Source organism: Bos indicus x Bos taurus, chromosome 11 (assembly GCF_003369695.1).
Source record: "Bos indicus x Bos taurus breed Angus x Brahman F1 hybrid chromosome 11, Bos_hybrid_MaternalHap_v2.0, whole genome shotgun sequence".
In the NCBI taxonomy this organism is placed as follows: Eukaryota; Metazoa; Chordata; class Mammalia; order Artiodactyla; family Bovidae; genus Bos; species Bos indicus x Bos taurus.
Window position 1 is genome coordinate 72,153,637 of NC_040086.1, and position 22,909 is coordinate 72,176,545.

General features: G+C 45.7%; 1 protein-coding gene across 1 annotated transcript; it reads right to left on the reverse strand.

Moving 5' to 3' along the window:
* Nucleotides 1–405: 405 nt before the first annotated feature.
* On the reverse strand, nt 406–7,562 carry TCF23 (transcription factor 23). Its single transcript, XM_027555842.1, has 3 exons — nt 7,058–7,562; nt 6,112–6,354; nt 406–4,250 (listed from the first exon to the last, which is right to left on the reverse strand). Exons 1-3 carry the CDS (start codon nt 7,277–7,279, stop codon nt 4,071–4,073), a joined length of 645 nt encoding a protein of 214 aa, XP_027411643.1. The 5' UTR covers nt 7,280–7,562; the 3' UTR covers nt 406–4,070.
* Between the last annotated feature and the right edge of the window lie 15,347 nt (nt 7,563–22,909).

Here is a 22,909-nt window from a genome sequence, read left to right on the forward strand (position 1 = left end):
CTGAGGGGCAGCAGAGAAAAGGAGGCCATGGCTGTGCCTGAGGAAGGCCCGACCCAGCCGGGGATCAGCCCCACCTTCATCCTCCAGGAGACCTCACTGTGATCTTGACTCGGGACCCTCTGTCCACATTCTGCCAGGCACACCCTGCCCCCCATTACCTCAAGCCCCTTGTCTTGAAGGCCAGGACTGAATCACTGTGTCTGCCCCAGGCAGAAGGTAGAGTTGTCACATACAGGGTCAGGAGGATGAGGTGAGAGTTTTCTTGACCATTGCCAATCTATTCTAGAGTAGAGATTCTAAGAATTTTTGGTCTTAGGATCCCATTACATTCTTTAAAACGTAGGACTCTGAGAAGCTTTTGCTGTGGGTAATTTCTATTGATATTTATCATATTAGAAATTAAAATAGACTTAAATATTTATTTAAAAATAACATCAATTAACCCACTATATGTGACTATACATACCATTTTTATGAAAAAGAATTATGTTCTGTATTGGAAAATATTTAATGAGAAGAGGGGCATTGTTTTACATTTTTGCAAATATCTTTAATGTCTATTGTAATTGAGAGCTGGATTCTCCTATCTGCTTCTACACTCCATCTGCTGTTGCAATATCCCATGTTGTTTGGCTTCTGGAAAATTCCATATACTCATGAGAGACTAGGAGTGAAAAAAGGCAAATCCCATCTTGTATTATGAAAATAATTTTGGCCACTTAGAGCATGGAATGGGTCTCAGGGACCCCCAGTGTTCCTAGACCAACACTTCGCATATCTGTGATCAGGACCAAATTTTTTCTATAGAGGGCTAGAGTTCCTTCACAGGAACTCTAAATATTTTGGGCTTTTCTGTCTGTGGCAGCTATTCAACCCTGCCATTGTATCAGGAAAGTAGCCATAGATCGTATGTAAATAAATAGGTGTATCTGTTTTCCAATAACTTATTTACAAAATCTGGGCTTCCCAGATGGTGCCTGCCAATGCAGGAGACACAGGAGACTCAAGTTCAATCCCTGGGTTGGGAAGATCCCCTGAAGGAGGGCATGGCAACCCACTCCAGTATTCTTGCCTGGATAATCCCATGGACAGAGGAGTCTGACGGGCTACAGTCCATGGGGTCACAAAGAGTCAGACATGACTGAAGTGACTTAGCACAAAATCTGGGGCTGCATTTGGTTTGCAAGCCATAGATTGCCAACCTCTGCTCTCGAATACCAAAGTTGCAGGGGCCCTGGGTTTAGGGCTTGGGCCACACAAGGGAGAGGACATGCATCTTATCTATCAGGGCCATCTGACTCATCCTTGCCCGGCTCCGTCCAGAGGAAGAGAAAGGGAATTTCTCAGACAAGACTAGATTCTGTTTCTAATCACTTAGTTCTCAGTTCAGTGAAATCCGCAGTCTCCACCTTAATATTTAGGTATCCCTTGGCCAGCTCTGCTTTTCCCAAAGCTCATCTAAGCCACTGCCCTCTAACTTTGTTGCCCCTCAGAAAGCACAGGCATATCACACATCAGGCCCCAGGGAAGCCGTCCTGGCCATCAATGCCCCACCCCTACGGTGAGTGGGCACCTGGGGATGGGGCAGGAGGTAAAAGACCCCCCAGTGGACCAGCATCCTTCTCACTCCTGATCCAGGACACCTGAGTGTCATTTTGTCGTCTGGGCTCCTGTTTCCTTTTGGAGCTTCTTTCCCACATACCCTTTCCCCTAGGGTCTCCTAGTGAGAGGGTATTTTTCTTTCTCTGCTACAGAGGAAAAAGGGCCTACTCTTGGTTCTGGTTCATTTATGGGTCAAAGTTTCCAAGCTGACATCTCTTCTGGTTATTCCCATTCATCCCCTGGTCCTTTCCTTGGCAATGCCTGCCCTCTTGTACCCTTTTGCCTCCTGGTCTGGGCTGTGCTGGGTGCTGTCTGACTGGAGAAGGCTTTTGGAGCCCACAGGGCCTGTCTAGAGCACTAAGGAAAGCAGCTTTGCCTGGAAGGATCCCGAGACAGACTTAGCAACTCGTCATGATGGCACTTGCCCTCCCCAGCTCCCACCAGCTGCATCCCTCTCTGGCCCTCCTTGTCTTTTCTACCAGGGTAATGTGATCCTTCTGCCCACAAAAGATGTGACATTACAAGGCAAAGGCTGGATGTGAACTGGGTGGATGCAGCGAGCTCCAAACCCTGAGTTAGCAGAAGAAGCCCTATGCTATGGCAGATGGTGGGGGACAGGGACCCAACACACCCTCAAAGCCAGCTTTCCCAGCTTCATTCCCAGAGAGATGGTGTGCTACCAGCTCATGAAGAAATTCATCTGTTCCTCTTCCGATCATGCTCAAACTCAACAAGGAAGATACTGCTATTTGGCTTTAAAAACAGAACATTCAAGCTGGACTTTTATGGTCTTGTGAAGAACGCTGTGCTCGTGCCCACCCACACCTGGTCTCTGCCCTGCCTGGCCCCGTCCAGCTGCCCGAAGCGGCTCTGCACAAGCTCTCCGGGCCCCTCAGCGGAGACTCGGGAGATTTACGAGTCTGGCCTTGGCCGAGGCCTTCTCCCCATGGCTCCCAGCCCCGGTCCAGCTGCTCTCCCACGTCTCACGCTGCCTCGGCTGGGACGTTCTGTGTCTCCTTTCCTGCTTCCGCCCCAGTCTGCTGAGTCACTCCCTCAGCCCCCTTTCTCCCGCTGTTCTAGCCAGCCCTGTGGAGGAATAGCCACTCCGCACACCAGGGCTCAGGCTCCTGGATGCTCCCAGCCAGTCGGAATCTCATTTGCTCTCATGGTGGCAACAGCGGCTTCTGTCTAAGGCTATCCATCCCTTTTGGGACTCTAGTTGGCCTGGTCCCTGCCTTTCCACTCCAAGGCACTGAAGTTTAACAAAAAGGTGGTTCCTTCTCTGTCTGGGCTTTAGGTGTCTGATCTGAAGCCACACCTAATCTGGAAAGTTCCTTTCTGTATGTATAGACTCTGTGATCTTTCCTCAAACAACTTCTACAGGGCCAGAGATAAATTCCATCAGAGCACTATCTGATTTCTGGCACCCCATGGCAGGACAGGGAGAGAGCCTGGGAGGGCAGTGCCTGTGGGGAGGAGCTGGCCAGAGAGAGCTCATTCGAAGACAGACTGTGGAAATAACTCGTGAGCCAGTGAGGCCTTCAGCCAAAATCATGGAAGGAACCTAGTGAACCTGGGCCTATCTTGGAGGTTAGGTGTCTAATACAATGGCAGATTGTCATTATTATCCCCTGGAAAAGATACACATTCTCCTTCTAAGGTCCTTCAAGGATGTAATTGAGTCTTCATACATAAGGCTTTAAGGTGTTGGGATGAAATTTCAAACCAGGCAGCTAGGACCACGTACAGATTTCTCTGCATCCTGGAATGTGAGCAATGTAAGCTTTCTGGCTTAACCTGTAAATATAACTCATATCAAGAAAAGAGTGGAAGGCTGCAGGGCCCAGAGAGGGAGAAAAAGTAGTGATGAGGGGCAGCTGGAGAGACCGTGATGCAGATACAAGACTCCTAAATTCCTCCCTGCCTCTGACGTCAGGTGAGCATCTTGCAGTGCAAATAGCAAAGCACGTTCCCTTCTTCAGTGTCCCCTCTGTCTATATGACCCTGGCCCAGCTCTGTTTACACTCACAGCTGCCAAAAGGCAGTCTGGCCCCTGGTCTTCCCATCAGCCCCTGCAGCCTCTGCCAGCCTCGGCGCTACCTCAGCCTCAGGTGCTACCTCTGTGCCATTGTCTTGCGATCTCCCAGGCTTTGTGGGAGGAACCTCAGGAGAGAAAAGCAAGGGACAATGCACGAATTCAACTTCCAACTCAATCAAACCCTTTCCTTGTAACTGCCACAAGGGAGCCCCTGGGGTGTCACCCGTGGGTGGCAAGCTGAGGCTCTATCTGCTCCTGGTCCTCCTGAGTACTCTCATCACAGAGGTGCCCACTGCTCTGCTGGGACCCAGAGCTGAGCCTGAATCAGATCCGATGGGTGAGAGACAGAATGAAGACAGGTGAGGCCTGGCAGAGAATCCAGGTCCCAAGGCTTGAGTCGCAGTCCAAGAGAAGGGGGTGACTGTGACGATCACTTGTCACTGGGTGCTGGTGACAGTGGCCTGGTGGAAAGAAGGGCATCTGGCTCTCCAGAGACATGGGGCCCAGCCTCTGCCTCCTTTGTTCTTTGGCCCGAGTTGGAGGCTGTGGTAGAGTCAAGGCCAGAGCACCCCAGGCCTCCAGCGTAGAGACGAGATCGCATTGGCCACTTCTGCAAGACACAGGGAGGGCACGAGAGTCAAGCTCACTAGCAAAGCCCCTTGTAGCCCTTGGCACCCAAAACTAGGCCTTCCCTAGCCTCCCTCCCTGGGACCACCCCCTCCCACCACCACGACTGCACTGTGACAGTGGTCCTGGGCTCACCACCACTCCTGGCCTCATGCCTTCTCCTGACCACCTGAGCCTGGCTGAGAGGCACAGGAGGAGCTGTCTGAGGAGAGCAATGGCCACAAGAGGAAACCACCCCCACCGTGGTGGGGAGGGAGGTGGGCAGCTGCCAAGGGCTGGGTTGTTGGGAGGGCGGCCGAGTGGGGCAGGGAGAGGCTCCTCCTGACACTGAACAGTCCTGGCTCCTTCTCTCGCCCCGCGCCCGCCCAAGTGCCTGTGGCCGCACACATCAGTGCTGCCTACTCTCTCTAAAAGCAGCAGGCCTCTCAGGCCTGTCAGTCCTTGCAGCAGGCACGTGGGCAGTCCCAGAAAATGCCAGGTTGACTCTGCCCTAAGATCTGCCCTCCTCTTGACAGCCCTCTAACCCAGTGGTTGAGGGCCCCTGATCCTGGGTAGCTACCCCACCCCACCAAGCTGCCAGGGTTCGAGCCCTAGCCGGGCTCTCGTGTATTCATTTTTCAACATATGTATCCATCACTGACTTCATGCAATGGCCTCCCCTCAGCTAAGGAATGACAGTGCCACCCAGGGACTCTGCACCAGGTGCCACCACTGGCATTTCAGAGTGACCCCTTTTTGTTTCAAATTCTTGCATTTTAGCTGTATTTACATCAAAAAAAAAATATCTTAAGTCTCAAGACATTTCAGAACTAATGATGTTTAAGGGAGAGAGATGGTGACAAGTATCCTCCATAAAAATAAAGTTGCTATCCTCAGAGAGCAAAGATGACCCTTTATCACAGTTACACTCTGCAACTGGCAACTTACTCTGCACCCCCCACCCCACCTCCACCCCGGCAGCCTGCCTAGTGGCTATGAGCCCAGGGTCTAAAGTCAGACACTCTAGGGTTTAAACAGCATTCAGATACTTAACCTCCCTAAGCTTTGTTTTCCTTGTCTGTAAAGTAATTCTCAATTAAAAACAAACAAACAAACCTTCATATGGTTCCTGTGTGGATTAAAAGATGAAAATGCTCTAAAGCCCTTAGTCCAGCTCCTGGAATAACTTAACATAATGTTAACACAATGTTAACTGTTATTGCAATGATGATTATTATTAATCATACTTTTCCTTCATGATCTCATTTCATTCCCTGGAAGCGAAGTCAGACTCACATTATCTTCCTTTTTACGTATAATAAAATAGAAGTTCGGGAAAGGTAGGTGGCAGCCTGGTAAGTTCTGGATGCAGTATGCCCTCGTCCCTGATTTCTCAGCCCCTGCTGGTCCCCTACCCGGCTGGGTGGCTTCCAAAGTGATGTTTTCTTAGGCCAACCCCTCCTGAGACAGAAGTCCAGAGGCCACCAAGGCCCTGTATGGTGGCATGAAGGCCCTGGAATCTAGGAATCTCCCTAAAGTGTGGTTTTCTTCCCCAGACCCCAGCCCTGGAAACTGCCCACTTCGCTCCTCGACCACTAAGTGCCCCAGAGTCTTGGGGCCTCTTAAGAATTTCCCTCCCCTTGGAGGAACCACATTCTCATGAAGTCATTTCTAATCATCATCCCCACTGCATCCCATGAGAAACACAGGGTCAGCCCAGTCCCAAGAGCCTGCCTCAGCTTCTTTCCCTCTGAGAGAGCAGGAAGCAGCTGGTCCCAATGTCAGCTCTGCCCAAGGGATGGGGGCTGAGTCCAGGGTTCCCCATCCCAAACCCCCTTCCCCAAGGCCCTGGGCCTGCGACCTACCTTGAGAGGGTGCAAATAGCGGAGTCCACGCAGGAAAGGCGGCCAGGAGGGGCCGGGCATCTCTTGTCCAAGCGTGCGGGTGAGGTGGGCTATGTAGCTGGTGGCCAGCACCAGCACGTCCAACTTGGACAACTTGGTGTCAGGTGGCACGGCCGGCAGGGTGGCCTGCAGGGCCAGGAAGGCCTGGCGCAGCGTCCTCACCCGGCTCCGCTCCCGCGCAGCGTTCTCAGGACTGGCCTCGCTCTGCACAGAGGACCCCCGTGAGTGGGTCTGACCGGACCCCCATCGCCCCGGGTGCTAAGTGTATCCTGGGGCAAGGTCTCCTGCCAGAGTAGTAGCAAGCCAATAGGCAGAGACTCAAGGGCCTCGTCCCCTCTTTGTCTGTTCTCGACCCAGCCCCACTTTACAGTGGAGGAAATGGAGAGAAGACCTTACCTGGGCTCAGAACTGTGAGTCCTGGCCTCTCCCATTCTCCACTGGGCCTCCCTTGGCTCTTGCTCCATTGACACCTAACTCTGAATCCTGCTTATCAGGATGCCCTGGGTCCACAGCAAGCACACAGCCCTGCCCTGCTCTGTAGGGCTGACCCTCGGCCCAGCCAGGTCCTGAGATGAGGACACGGCTGTGGTTAAGAGGAAAGGACAGCAAAGCCCGCTGGCCCTGCTGCTGATGGCTGCTCTGGGACCTTGGGAAGCACCTCACTCTTCTGGGTCTCAGTTTCCTCAAGAGAAGTCAGCTGGGCCAGCTCTCTGAGCCGCACTGTGGTGAAGGCTGTTCTGACTTGTCCCAACTACCCAAGCATGGAGCCCTGGAGCAGAAGTTGACCAGTGGCCCCTCTCTTGGGCAGGATATTAACCATGAATGAGACTCTGCCATCAGAGATGACATTGCAGCACCTCCCATGCCTGCCTCCCCCAGCTCCCTCTTTAGGCCCCGACTTTCTTACCCGACCCCGAGCCAGGCTCCTGGCCCTGGCTCCTCGAGGGTTCGGGGCTGTTCGGCTCCATCTTTGGTTGCTCCAGCTGGACTCTTCCCACAGGTCCTGCCCTCTCCTGCTCAGGCGGCTCCTCTTCCTCTCAGTGCCTGCTAACAACCTCGGTGTGGCCTTGGCCGGGCTCTGCCCCAGTCCTGGCATGGCCCGTGCCCCTCTGGCCTCCCTCTGTGACATGCCACACCTCTGAGGTGTGGTGGTGCAGCCTCCAGCTCCGGGATACAGTGCCCAAGGGAGCCCTTGGGCTCTCGCTAGCAGGGCAGGCTGGTCATCCAGCCAGCAACGTCTATATCTGAGGGAGCTGGCGCCAACTCAGTCCTGCTCGGTTCCTCGCTCTGGGAAAACCGCCCACCCGGCACAGCCCCCGCAAAAAGCCTCCTGACTGCCTCCCAACCGGCTGAGGGGTGGGGGTGCTGGGCGCGGGGAGTGGCCAAGCCCTGGGAGGAGGCCCCTGCCGAACAAGACAGGAGGACAGTGGGAAAGGAGCACCCTTCCCGAGCCCTGCCTGACGCCGCCGGTGGTCCTGGGATAGACCTGCAGCTTCAGCTTTGGGGCTCAAGTCCATGCAAGGGCCCTGAACTCCCTTCCCAGTGCCAGAAGCCTGGCTGTGTACATCCCTGAAAGGACTTTCCCTCGCCTTTGCCTGTGAGCATGACCTTCTGGCCACAGGTCCTCTGCCCCCTACCCCAAGCTTGCCTCCTCTTTCCAACTCAGTACTGTAACTCTTACCTCTTTGTCCCCTGGAATACCCCCCTCCAGCTCTGCCAGGGGAAAAGCTACCCATCCTTTGGGTGTTGCCCAAAGGATTTCAACCCCACTGAACCCAAAGCCCACGTCTCCCTGTTTGATTGGTACCCCATTCTATGCACAGCCACACCCTGTTAGCTTCCTAAGGGTTCACTGTTCTAGATCAGTGCAGGCCAAGCACTGTGGTAAGTCCTTCACACGTATTATCTTATTTCTTAGATCAAGATCAACCTTTTAAGAAAAAAAGACTCTTACATCATCACTTTAAGAAGGGAACACTGAGGTATTCAGAAGTGAAATAACTTGTGCAATGTCAAACACTGAGCAAGTGATGGAGGTGATGAAAGCCCAGGAAGTCAAGTGGGACTTGGAATGCTGCCCCTCACCCTCTGCCGCTCTGCCTTGGGTGGATCACTCACATGTCTGTTTCCCTGTAAGACTTGAGGTCTTTGAAGGCAAGGACCAGGTTGTTTGCTGAGCTGCCTCAAATCCTTCATACAGCTGGTTAGGAGGGGACAAGCTAAAGGAACAGCCAGCCTGCCAGGGTCACCCCTGAACTTGAGTTACCACCCCTCCCTGCAGCAGAATCACTGCAAGTCCCTTATCCCCCAGTCTTAAATGCCAACAGAGACAGAATAAGTAGAGGGAAAGTATAGAGAGGACAGAGAAACAAAGGACAGACATTCAGCCAACCAGAGAAAGGAAAACAGAGGCAAAGTAGTACTGACTTGAATGTGCATCAGTAAAGAGGTGATCACATTGATTTAGGTATATTCATACTGTGGAATGATATGCAGTAATAAGAAGCAAACATGTGTATGCTGCTGCTGCTGCCAAGTTGCTTCAGTCGTGTCCGACTCTGTGCAACCCCATAGACGGCAGCCCACCAGGCTCCCCCATCCCTGGGATTCTCCAGGCAAGAACGCTGGAGTGGGTCGCCATTTCCTTCTCCAACGCATGAAAGTGAAAAGTGAAAGTGAAGCCGCTCAGTCACGTCCGACTCTTATCAACCCCATGGACTGCAGCCCACCAGGCTCCTCAGTCCATGGGATTTTCCAGGCAAGAGTACTGGAGTGGGGTGCCATGTGTATAGTGACCTGAAAAATCTCTCCACAATACACAGTGAAGTGTCAAAACCTAGCTGTAGATCACTATGTACAATAAGATCCCAACTAGGCAGTTTGACTGTCTAAGAGCAACATCTGGCTCAGAAAATGGGAAAAACCTAAAGCCTAAAGTTTCAACAACTCCAACAGGGTGACCATCCTGTTCAGGGCTTGCAAGATGAGACTGATATGAAACATTTCTGTGCTTTACCTGAGAAATATACACGTTCTCAGGGGCATAAGAACCCTGCCTTATATAAGAACCTCTCTGCTATTGAAACTAAGGATCATCAGAAACTATTGTGGCAATCCTCTTTGCGGTCAAAGGTCATACCAATCTTGAAATACCTGTTCACTGTGCCCTCAGGACAGAAGAATGGCATTTGGATGGAAAAAGCAGTAACTGCATACTTTTCAGACATAACAGAACCGTCTTGTGTTATACGTGTAGTTTCTCCAAAGTTATCAGATGCCAACCTTCAAGTGATGAACTAAGAATCAGTGGGACGCTCATCCCAAGACCCTCAGCCCTCAGTTTTGAAAAGCTCCCTACAGAGAACTCCACCGCCATAAACAGATAAATTGGGCATTCCAAATCTAACCATCCTTGAGATGAGGAGTGGCCCATAGAATGAGTAGGAAGTATTTTCAGACTTTCAGTTCAATATTGTCTTTCTCAGAAGGCATTTGGGTGTGGCTAAGGCAGGCCTCTCCCAAAAGCTTCCATCCAGAGCCCATCTGAAATGTAATCAGGTCAATGCCAAAGCCAGACTTCTAAGGGAACTCATGAAAGCCCTTGGCAGATGGTAAATGGTATGATCTCTCTCCTTCTGGAGGAACTTACCTATCAGGGAAGGAAGGAGCTCTGGCTCCAGCTTTTCTGAGTCAGGACACAGATAGGAAGGAAGAAAAAAAAATTAAAACTACACCTGCAGCCACATGGAAAGAGATCTCCTTGTGCCCAAGTGCATTCCTACACTCTCAAGGAGCTCTTCTACCCATATGCTCAGTCCTCAGGACTGCTAAGTCATGGCCAGCTTAACCTGGGACTTCTCAGACTTTCACTTCAGGACTCAAGACTTTCAACTCACCTCAAGACTTTCACTTCTCAGATTTGCATCCTCAGCAGAGATGTTAGAAAGAAAAGGAAAACTTACACAATGAAAAACAGTGTCCACAAAGCCCCAGGAGGTGAACCTAGACAGGGTAAGCCTGATGTACAGGGGTGGTGTTTCCCAGGTCAAAAGTCCAGGGGACGTTTCTATTGCTCCAGTGTCTTGCACAAGTTTCCTATCAGGCTGCAGACTCATCTACAGGGCACAGCTCAGGTTCATGCCATGCCTGGCTATCTCTGCTGGTACGGGACTCCCTGCATGCACCTGTGTGGACAGTCCTGTCAAGTACAGCTTTGTCCCAGTCTTGGGCTTCGTCCCTAACAGCCAGGCCATGGATATGGCAGGGCAGGTTCTGGCACATTGGTCCAAATGGGCTTCATGGAGAACACAGACGATGGGTAAAGGCACAGCTTCTGCCATGCGTTCTCTCTCTTTTTTAAAGTATTTTGTAATTTAATTTACTTATTTATTCTTGCCTTGCTTGATCTTCATTGCTGCATTGGCTTTTCTCTTGTTGCCATGAGTGGGAGCTACTCCCTAGCTGCTGTGCATGAGCATCTCATTGTGCTGGCTTCTCTTATGGTGGAGCATAGGCTCCAGAGCACAGGCTCAATAGTTGTGGTGCAGGGCTTACTGGCTCCGTGGCACGTGGAATCTTCCTGGACCAGGGATTGAACTTGTGTCTCATGTATTGGCAGGTGGATTCTTCATCACTGAACCACCAAGGAAGTCAGTATTCTCTTTTGAGTTGGTCCGGGACATCTGTTTCTTGAGTAGGAAACAGGTAGGGTCCCAGGAACTGGTCTAACTAATGGAAGTCGGGCCTAATGGTTCCTATCTTGGCCTCTAGTACTGATGACAGATTCTCCTCTTCCTGGGCTTTGTTTCAGCACAGCACCACCAGCCTCCACTATTTCAGGCTGAGGATGAAGCCCCTTCACAGTCCACATTGGGACTGGCTCTGTCTACAGAGATGTGGAGAGGAAGTGGATATAGATGGAGTAGGATCATTTTCAACCAAGAACTTGAGCTCCACCTCCCAGGAGTTGTCATCTACACCTGGAACAATGACCTCTTGAATACTATTCATATTTGAGGTCCCTTTGAGAAAGAAGTACTCAGTAAGCTCAGAATCTATCTGCATGGCCAGGGGACCAGTGTGAAAGGACAAGAAGAGTAGCCTTCTCCCTCTCTTTCTGGAACAGTCACTTATATTTCTCTCAGTGCCTCAAGTGCTATAGAAATGACCTGGAAGTGTGATTACTTCCACTCCAAAGGAAAAATGCACTTTTATTCTTTTTCAATCTTATGTCTCCAGATATATTCCCATTTATTTTTGTTTTGTATTTTATTTGCACCCAACTCTTTTTTCTCTTGGTGCCACTCAACATTAGGGATCTTAGATCCCCCAACCAGGTATTGAACCCACGCCCCTGCAGTGGAAGTGTGGATTCCTAACCACTGGACTCCAGGGAATTCCCACACACAACTCTTTTTGTGTTCTTGATCAGTGTTGCTGGAAATATGCCTAGATTATCAACCTGCTCAAAGATCAGCCTTTGTTTTGTTTTTTAATATTCTGTATCTTTAAAAATTATTATAAAATGTACCACCTTAACTATTTTTAAGTATACAGTTCAGTGGCAATAAGTATATTCCCTTTCTTGTGCAAACATCACTGCCATCCATCCCCAGAGCATTTTGCATATTGCAAAACTGAAATTCCATACTTATTAAACAATAATTCTCCATTTTCCCTACTCCTAACACCTCTGAACTTTCTGTGTCTGAGAATCTGGCTACTCTGAGTCCCTCATATGAGTAGAATCATGCAATATTTGTCCTTTTGTGAAACAATATTCCATTGTATGCATTTATCACATTTTGTTTATCCATTTATGTGTCAATGGACATTGGGTTATTTACACCTTTGGGCTATTGTGAACAATGCTACTAAGAACATTAGTGTACAAGTATCTTTTTGAGATCCTGCTTTTGATTTTGGGGGTATTTACCCAGAAGTGAACTTGCTGGATCATATGATAATTTTATTTTTAATATTTTGTGGAACAACCATACTGTTTTTTATAGTAGCTGCATCATTTTACATTACCACCAGCAGTGCACAAGAGTTCTGATTTCTCCACATCCTCTGCAACACTTATTTTCTGTCTTGTTTTGTTTTATAATTGCCATCTTAATGAATGTGAATCCCTATTCTTTTAAAGTCTCCATTTCACTAATTTTTAGCCTTATTTTTATTTTCTTCTGTCTCATGTCTTCCATTTTGCCTTAGTGGTCATCTTCCAACTTCAGGAGAAGAAAGCTGGGTTGGTTTGTCTTTAAAGTTCACTGTGATTTGCTAAATGATAAGAGGAGCAAAAGAACAAGACTTAATTATTGTAAAAGCTTCGCACCTAATAACACAGCCTCAAAAAGACATAAAGCAACAACTGACAGAAATGCAAGGAGAAATATATAAATCAACAGTTATGGTTGATTTTAATACATCTCATGAGAAATCTGGGCTGGATGAAGCACAAGCTAGAATGAAGATTGCCGGGAGAAATATCAATAACCTCAGATATGCAGATAACACCACCCTTATGGCAGAAAGCGAAGAGAAACTAGAGTTTCTTGATAAAAGTGAAAGAGGAGAGTGAAAAAGCTGGTTTACAGTTCAACATTCAAAAAAAGAAGATCATGGCATCTGGTCCCACCACTTCACGGCAAATAGATAGGGAAACAAGGAAACCATGATAGACTTTCTTTTCTTGGGCTCCAAAATCACTGCAGATGGTGACTGCAGCCATGAAATTAAAAGACACTGCTCCTTGAAAGAAAAGCTATGACCAACCTAGACAGCATATTAAAAAGCAGAGACATTACTTTGCCAACAAAGGTCCATCTAGTCAAAGCTATGGTTTTTTCCAGTAGTCATGTATGGATGTGAGAATTGGACCATAAAGAAGGCTGAGCACTGAAGAACTGATGCTTTTGAACTGTGGTGTTGAAGAAGACTCTTGAGAGTCCCTTGGACTGCAAGGAGATCCAACCAGTCAATCCTAAAGGAAATCAGTCCTGAATATTCACTTGAAGGACTGTTGCTGAAGCTGAAGCTCCAATACTTTGGCCACCTGATGTGAAGAACAGACTCACTGGAAAAGATCCTGATGCTGGGGAAGATTGAGGGCAGGAGGAGAAGGGGATGACAGAGGTTGAGATGGTTGGATGGCATCACCGACTCAATGGACATGAGTTTGAGCAAGCTCCAGGAGTTGGTGATGGACAGGGAGGCCTGGTGTGCTGCAGTCCATGGGGTCACAAAGAGTTGGACACAACTGAGCAACTGAACTGAACTGAACCAAACTTAACACATCTCTTTTAGAAAATGATAGATTAGAGATACATAAGCAGAGACACTGAATTATAATTGGTAAACTCAAATATTAGATATATCAAAAAATAGAGGACAAACACTGGACATTCCTGGAGAGAGTAAAAATAGGGTATCAAGGCCAACTTATAAATTTTACTCTGTATATGTATGCATTGTTTGGATTTTTTAATAATGGAATTTATCTGTGCATTGTTTACTTCAAAGAACAAGAAGAGCTAAAAGGCAAACAAGCCTTTGGTTCAGCTGGCTGGTTCAGGTATTTCCACCACAGTACTGTCAAAGTCTTGTTGAAATCAATGTATAAGGGGATAATTATAATTCCTAGGCTAGAAAACTCATTTACAAAGTAGGAAATAAGAGCAATGTGCTATGTAGCACAGGGAACCCAGTCTGGTGCTCTGTGATGACCTGGGGGGATGGGATGAGGGGAGGGGAGGGAGGCTAGGATGGAAGGGATGAATGTATAATTATGGCTGATTTGCATTGTTGTGTGGCAAAAAACCAACATGACATTGTAAAAAAATTTTTTAATGTAAATAACTAAAATGAGCATACACAAAAAGAGTAATGTGGGAAATTTTATGTAAGTAACTAAAGACTATATATTTTTTTCGAACTCTAGAAGCTTACTCTTCGGAAGGAAAGTTATGACCAACCTAGATAGCATATTGCAAAGCAGAGACATTACTTTGCCAACAAAGGTCCGTCTAGTCAAGGCTATGGTTTTTCCAGTGGTCATGTATGGATGTGAGAGTTGGACTGTGAAGAAAGCTGAGCACCAAAGAATTGATGTTTTTGAACTGTGGTGTTGGAGAAGACCCTTGAGAGTCCCTTGGACTGCAAGGAGATCCAACCAGTCCATTCTGAAGGAGATCAGCCCTGGGATTTCTTTGGAAGGAATGATGGTAAAGCTGAAACTCCAGCACTTTGGCCACCTCATGCAAAGAGTTGACTCATTGGAAAAGACTCTGCTGCTGGGAGGGATTGGGGGCAGGAGGAGAAGGGGACGACAGAGGATGAAATGGCTGGATGGCATCACTGACTCGATGGACGTGAGTCTGAGTTGGTGATGGACAGGGAGGCTTGGCGTGCTGCGATTCATGGGGTCGCAAAGAGTCGGACACAACTGAGAGACTGAACTGAACTGAACTGAAAGACTATATTTAGATACAAACAAGCACTCGAGGATAAGGCAAATCACGTTGCTGAATTACAAGAGCAACTCACAGAGGGTCAGAACACAGGAGTGCAAATTATAGTTCCCACTTGCCAAGTCTCCACAGCCGCTAGTTTGAGAGAATATATCGATCAGCTTTGGAAGAGCAAGAAAAGAAGAATCATAGAGACAAATCTGATAATACTCATGCCAGCACTGGCCAGAAAAGATAATGCTTTGCTCAGCAGACTTTAAGTATTTCTGTTGAGATAAATGAAACTAACCTCTTAGCTTGGTGTTATCAGGCAATCAATTAATTAGTTTGCCCAACTTTCCTGGTTCTGAGACCATGCATCAAGCCTCTTCCTGACCACCAGGCAGTTCTGTCTGCATGATTTGAGAGAATCGGTGATGTTGAAAGCAGTATGTCAATCCCTGCAACTATGATTTCTCATGGTAAATTAATTATGTGGATTCTGATTACTTTTTGACTTCCCAAATAGACTATAAAGGGAGAATATGTGAATTATTTCCTGCCCATGTGAGCTATTTTTTTAGGGTAAATTTATAAATTGGCATTCTGGCACTTACCTCAGGCTGTGTGTTTCAGTTGGCAGGGTCAAGAGCTCATTTCTTATCCTGGAAAGTGAGAGTTCAGATATAACTGCCCTCCTTGATGACACAATATATATGCCACTTCTAGAAGGCAACTCTCTAAAGAAGGATTGCTTCTGAGAGCGAGAGTCCTTAGAACCTCACTGAAGCCTGCAGTCCCTCCTTTCATGGGCAAATTCATGGAAAAGCTCATGCCTGGTCTATCAATCTATCTTAAATTTATAGTATTCAACAATTGAGCTTCCCAGGTGGCTCAGTGGTAAAGAATCCACCTGCCAAGCAGGAGATGCAAGTTCGATACCTGAGTCAGGAAGATCTCCTGGAGAAGGAAATGGCAACCCATTCCAGTATTCTTACCTGGGAAATCCCATGGACAGAGGACCCTGGCAGGCTATAGTCCATGGGGTCACAAAAGTGTCAGACACAACTCAGTGAGTAAACAGCAGCATTCAACAATTAGGCAGAAAAATCAATAAGGATATAGAAGACTCGAGCAACACAATAAACTAAATAAACCTAACAGGCAATAAAAAAAAAAACTTAACAGGCATCAAAGAACACTCAACAACAACAGATAAACAGTATTCCAAAGTGTTCATGGAACATTCTCCAGAACAGAACATATGTTAGGGCATAAAACTAGCCTCTGTAGATTTAAAAAGATAAAAATCCGACAAAGTAGGCTGCTGCCAGTGCCCCGGTCCCCACAGAAAGCCACTGCCGACCCCACCTCCTCAGGAGACCCTCCGACACTAGCAGTGACAATCAGATCAGATCAGATCAGTCGCTCAGTCGTGTCCGACTCTTTGCAACCCCATGAATCGCAGCACGCCAGGCCTCCCTGGCCATCATCAACTCCCGGAGTTCACTCAGACTCACGTCCATTGAGTCAGTGATGCCATCCAGCCATCTCATCCTCTGTAGTCCCCTTCTCCTCCTGCCCCCAATCCCTCCCAGCATCAGAGTCTTTTCCAATGAGTCAACTCTTTGCATGAGGTAGCCAAAGTGCTGGAGTTTCAGCTTTAGCATCAGTCCTTCCAAAGAACACCCAGGACTGATCTCCTTCAAAATGGACTGGTTGGATCTCCTTGCAGTCCAAGGGACTCTCAAGAGTCTTCTCCAACACCACAGTTCAAAAGCATCAATTCTTCGGTGCTATGGACACCTGTATTCTCCTGGGAGTGTTCCTGAATATCAGTATACCTACATTTTTTGAGCTTTTTGTGGAAACTGTCTACCCAGTTCCAGAAGGAATTACTTGTGGAGTTGTCACTTAAGTAATACATTCATGGGAGTATCTTGTTTTTTCTCACATTTTATCACACGGAGTTGTCTTGGTTCAACTGGTGCCTTCCCGTGTCCTGTTTGCTCAATCGCCTCTTCATTCTGTGCTTCAGGGAATGCTATGATAGGCTCTATCTTGATACAGTTGTCTCAGTTTAATAGCACAGACTTGAAGGAGTTTAAAGAGACTAGAAATCAATACTGCACACTACACATTTGCTTGGAATTGCACAGGAGAAAAAAAAAGAAGAGAAAAACTTCATTCAGAGGTTTTGTTAGGTTACAGATGATCACATTAATTTAATTACTACTAGATAATAATAACATGGAACTTGAGTGATAATAGTGGATTTAAAACTAAAAAAAAAAATCCAAAAATAGATATGCAAAAAGCAACAAAGGTTTACTGTATAGCACAGGGAACTTGTAATAATCTATAATGGAAAATAATTTCAAAAATAATATATGTGTATATGTATAACTGAATCACATACACAAAAAAGAATTCTACTTTTTGAAATTTTGTAATGTTTATCTTTTGGCCAGCTTTTCTAAATGTCCTATGGACATCTAATAACAATGCATGAGATACAAAATTTTAAATAGATTTGTGTAGGATATAAGATGAATATATATTAATTAAATATGAATCTATTTAAATTATTAATGACATCATTCAAGATGCTATTCTTATTTTTTCTCCACTTTATAAAATATTCTCAGAGAAATATTAATATATCTATGCATGATTACATGTTTTTTCCTTATATTTCTTCTGATTTTTTGCTTTATGTATCTTTGTTTCTTTATTGTTAGGTGTCTAATGGTTTATGATGTCTATCTTCTTTGTGAATTATACCTTTTATCATTAAAAATATTCATCTTTGTTTCATTTAAAATAAATAAATAAATAAAATCCTACAAAGTATGTTCTCCAACCACAATGGAATATAAATCAATAATAGAATAAATCTAGCAAATTCACAAATATGTAGAAATTAAATAACATACTTCTAAATAATCAGTAAGTCAAAGAAGAAATTGCAAGCAAAAGTATAAATTATTTTGAGATTAATGAAAAAGAAAAAACAACACACTAAAACTTATGGGATGCAGCTAAAGCAGTGGGGAAAAGGGAGAATTTATAGCTGTAAATGTCTACATTTTAAAAAGAAGAAAAATCTCAAACTAATGATCTAATCACATTTTAGGAAACCAGAAAGGGAAGAACAAACTAAGCTCAAAGCAAGTAGAAGAAAAGACATAATAAGGATCAGAACAAAAGCAAATGAAATAGACAGAAAAATAATGGAGAAAATGAAAAAAAAAACTGGTTCTTTAAAAAGAACAACAAAATCAGCAAAACTTTATCTAGACTGACCAAGAATAAAAAAGAGGGCTCTCCATAAGATCAGGGAGAAGAAAAGGATATCTGCTCTCATCAATTCTATTCAATGTCGTTCTGCAGATTCTAGCAAGGCAACTAGTCAAGATTTGGGCAGGCAGGGTAATGCCTTCCCCAAAGGTCCGTTTTTTAATCCCTGTAACCAGTGCAAATGTTAGGCTACCTGGGAAGGGGAAATGAAGATTGCTAATCTGCTGATTTTAAAATAGATTATCCTGGATTATCCAGCTGGGCCCAATGGAATCACACAGGTATTTATAAACTGAAAAGAGAGGCGGAGGAGTTCAGAGTCAGAAGAAGGGTCATGGAGGGCTTCCCTGGTGGCTCAGTAGCAAAGAATCTGCCAACCAACGCAGGAGACACAGGTTCCATCCCTGGTCCAGGAAGATCCCACATGCCATGGAGCAACTAAGCCTCCGCGCCACAACTATTGGGCTTGTGCTCCAGAGCCCAGGAAGCCACAACTACTGAGCCCACATGCCGCAGCTACTGAAACCCCCACTCCCTAGAGCCTGTGCTCCCCAAAAGAAGCCACTGCAATGAGAAGCCCATACAACTAGAAAGTAGCCCCTGCTCACTGCAACTGGAGAAAAGCCCTTGCAGCCACAAAGACCCAGCACAGCCAAAAATAAATACATAAATTATATATATATATATATAAAGAATGGTCATGGAGATACGACAGTGCTGGCTTTGAAGAGGAGAGGGAATTTGGGCAACCTCTAGAAGCTGGAAGAAGAAACAAGAAAATGGGCTCCCCTGAGAGCCTCCAGAAAGGAATACAGCCCTGCCAACATCTTGACTTTAGCCCAGTTAGACTCACGTTGGACTTCTAATCTGTAAGACTATGAGGTAATATATTTCTGTTGTTTGAAGAAGCTAAGTATGAGGTAACTTGTTACAGGAACAATAGGAAACTGGAACAATGGTCAACAGATTTTTGACAAGGATACTAAGACAATTCACTGGAGAAAGAATAGACTTTTCAACAGTGTTGGGACAATTCTTTGGCATAAGAATGAAGTTGGGCCCCTACCTTGAAACACATACAAAAATTAACTCAAAGTGGATCATAGATCTAAATTTAACAGGTAAATCTATAAACGTCTTGGAAGAAAACAATAAATTTTTATGACCCTGGGTTAGGCAATGTCTTAGGTAAGATACCTAAAGGAAGCAAGGAAAGAAAAAAATAAATAAATTGGACTCTAATTTAAAAGATTTCATGAATCAAAGGAGACCATCAAGAAATTAAAAAGATTATCCAGAGAATAGAAGAAAATATTTGCAAATCATGTATCTGATAAGAGACTTGTATACCCAGATAAGAGACTTCTTTATCCAAAATATATAAAGTGTTAGTTGCTCAGTCACGTCTGACTCTTTGTGACCCCTTGGACTGTAGCCCACCAGGCTCCTCTGACCATGGAATTCTCCAGGAAAGAATACTAGAATGGGTATCCATTCCCTTAAGAACACTAAAAATTCAACAATACGAACACAAAAAAACTTAATTAAAATAAGGGCCAAAGATTTGAATAGATATTTCTCCTAAGAAGATAAACAAATAACCAATAAGCACATAAAAAATGCTCATCATCATTAGTCATTCAGTTCAGTTCAGTCACTCAGTCGTGTCCGACTCTTTGCCACCCCATGAATTGCAGCACGCCAGGCCTCCTTGTCCATCACCAACTCCCGGAGTTCACTCAGACTCACATCCATCGAGTCAGTGATGCCATCCAGCCATCTCATCCTCTGTCGTCCCCTTTTCCTCCTGCCCCCAATCCCTCCCAGCATCAGAGTCTTTTCCAGTGAGTCAACTCTTTGCATGAGGTGGCCAAAGTACTGGAGTTGCAGCTTTACCATCATTCCTTCCAAAGAAATCCCAGGGCTGATCTCCTTCAGAATGGACTGGTTGGATCTCCTTGCAGTCCAAGGGACTCTCAAGAGTCTTCTCCAACACCACAGTTCAAAAGCATCAATTCTTCAGCCCTCAGCCTTCTTCACAGTCCAACTCTCACGTCTATACATGACCACTGGAAAAACCATAGCCTTGACTAGACGGACCTTTGTTGGCAAAGTAATGTCTCTGCTTTGCAATATGCTATCTAGGTTGGTCATAACTTTCCTTCCAAGGAGTAAGCGTCTTTTAATTTCATGGCTGCAATCACCATCTGCAGTGATTTTGGAGCCCCCCAAAAATAAAGTCTGACACTGTTTCCCCATCTATTTCCCATGAAGTGATGGGACCAGATGCCATGATCTTCATTTTCTGAATGTTGAGCTTTAAGCCAACTTTTTCACTCTCCTCTTTCACTTTCATCCAGAGGCTTTTAGTTCCTCTTCACTTTCTGCCATAAGGGTGGTGTCATCTGCATATCTGAGGTTATTGATATTTCTCCCGACAATCTTGATTCCAGCTTGTGCTTCTTCCAGCCCAGCGTTTCTCATGATGTACTCTGCATAGAAGTTAAATAAGCAGGGTGACAATATACAGCCTTGACGTACTCCTTTTCCTATTTGGAACCAGTCTGTTGTTCCATGTCCAGTTCTAACTGTTGCCTCCTGACCTGCATATAGGTTTCTCAAGAGGCAGGTCAGGTGGTCTGGTATTCCCATCTCTTTCAGAATTTTCCACAGTTTCTTGTGATCTACACAGTCAAAGGCTTTGACATAGTCAATAAGCAGAAATAGATGTTTTTCTGGAACTCTCTTGCTTTTTCCATGATCCAGTGGATGTTGGCAATTTGATCTCTGGTTCCTCTGCCTTTTCTAAAACCAGCTTGAACATCTGGAAGTTCACGGTTCATGTATTGCTGAAGCCTAGTTTGGAGAATTTTCAGCATTACTTTACTAGCGTGTGAGATGAGTGCAATTGTGCGGTAGTTTGAGCATTCTTTGGCATTGCCTTTCTTTGGGATTGGAATGAAAACTGACCTTTTCCAGTCCTGTGGTGAAACGTAAATCAAAGTCCTAATATTATACTACTTTACACCCACTTCTGCTGCTGCTGCTGCTAAGTCGCTTCAGTCGTGTCCAACTCTGTGAGACCCCAGAGACGGCAGCCCACCAGGCTCCCCCATCCCTGGGATTCTCCAGGCAAGAACACTGGAGTGGGTTGCCATTTCCTTCTCCAATGCATGAAAGTGAAAAGTGAAAGGAAAGTCGCTCAGTCGTGTCCGGCTCTTAGCGACCCCATGGACTGCAGCCTACTCAGGCTCCTCTGCCCATGGGATTTTCCAGGAAAGAGTATTGGAGTGGGTTGCCGTTGTCTTCTCCGACTTCGTACCCACTAGGATTGCTAAAACAAAAAAGACAGACAACAGCATGTGTTGGTGAGGATAGGAAAACTTGGAAGCATTGTACCTTGCTGGTGGGATTCGAAAATGGTACAACTAATTTGGAAGACAGTTTGGCAGCTTCTCAAAATGTTAATAATAGACTTATCATGTGATTCCGCAACTCTATCACTGGTATCTACTCAAGATCAATGAAAACATATGTCCTTACAAACTTGTACAAGAATTTCCACAGCAGCCTTGCTCGTAATTGACAAAAAAAAGTAAAACCAACAAAACTGAATGGGAAAACAAAATGTGGTATTTCCATATAATAAAATATTATTTAGCGATGAAAAGGAATAAAGTAATGATACACGCTACATGTAGGAACCTTGAAAACATAATGCCAAGTGAAAGCAGTCAGACACAAAAGGCCACATATTGTGTGATTCCACTCATATAAAATGTCTAAAATATGCAAATCCAAAGAAACAGAAAGTAGATTTAAGGAACTGGGGGGAAGGGGGAATGAGTGACTGTGGGTCTGAAATTTCTTTGGGGGAATATAAAAATGGTCTAAAATTATATTGTGGTGATAGTTGCACAACCCTGTGAGTATAACAAAAAAACAGTAAATCACACACTTTAAATGAGTGAATTGTATGGTATGTGAATTATATCTCAGTAAAGCCATTAAGAAAATAGATATAAAAGCATATAAGCAGGATGTCCCTGGCAGTCCAGTGGTTAAGACTTCATGCTTCCAATGCAGAGGACATGGGTTTGATCTCTGGTTGGGGAACTGAGATCCCACATGCCATGTGGCAGGGCCTAAAAATTTAACAACAAAAAAAGTGAACAAACAAACAAAAACCCATATAAGCATATCCAAAGAGAGTAGAACTTAACTGTTCTCATCTCCCCACCAAATATAGATGAAATATATGAAGTAAAGGATGTATTCATTAACAGTTGGGAAAATTCCTTTCCTGGTATATCAAATATCACTATATACACTTAAAATGTATTATAATTTTATTTATGAATTATACTGCGATAAAGCTAAAAATTATAAAATACAACTGATTTTATTTTATTTAAAAAAAAAAAAAAAAACATATAAGCATATCCAAGGGGGGAAAGGTGTGGACCATGAACCACTGTCAGAAAGCAAAGGAAAACAAGAAGTTGAAGGGAGCACCCAGCCCAGACAGGCTGTACAGTTGGGGAGAACCCTGGCTGGAGGAGGTGTTGGGAGCTGTGAAGTACAAGCACAGAGAGCAGAGGTGGGGACTAGGCCCAGAAGGAGAGACTGAATGCCCCAAAGAATTGTGCTTGCTTCAGTTTCGCCAAGAGCCAGGCTTCGAATGATCTCTGAGAGAAGGTCCCAGAGCCTTGATGAGGAGAGCCTATGATGTCAGCACCCGGCCTTTGTGACATAGGCACTAGGTGCCAGGGAGAACTGCTCCAGGAAATGGGGCTCCCAGCTCCCAAGGGGGGCGGCAACGCCGCCCCTTAGACACAGTCTCTGTCTCCCAGAGGCTTTCACCAGCTGGCCCCACTGCTACTGCTGCTACTGAGTGTGAAAAGCCACCTGGGTTGGGGCCAGGCTGAGTCAGAGGACATCAGCATTAGGGAAGACAGGGATTAGGGCCACCAGAGTGCCACAAAACCAGGATGCTTGCAGAATCTGTG

Bases quoted from the DNA above. Each gene is read 5' to 3' on its own strand.
- TCF23 (XM_027555842.1), bottom strand. From the start codon at position 7,279: ATGTCACAGAGGGAGGCCAGAGGGGCACGGGCCATGCCAGGACTGGGG. The intron at 6,355-7,057 runs GTAAGAAAGTCG...TCCTCTGTGCAG, and splicing joins GGAGCCTGGCTCGGGGTCGG to AGCGAGGCCAGTCCTGAGAA. The intron at 4,251-6,111 runs GTAGGTCGCAGG...TGTGTCTTGCAG, and splicing joins GCTATTTGCACCCTCTCAAG to AAGTGGCCAATGCGATCTCG.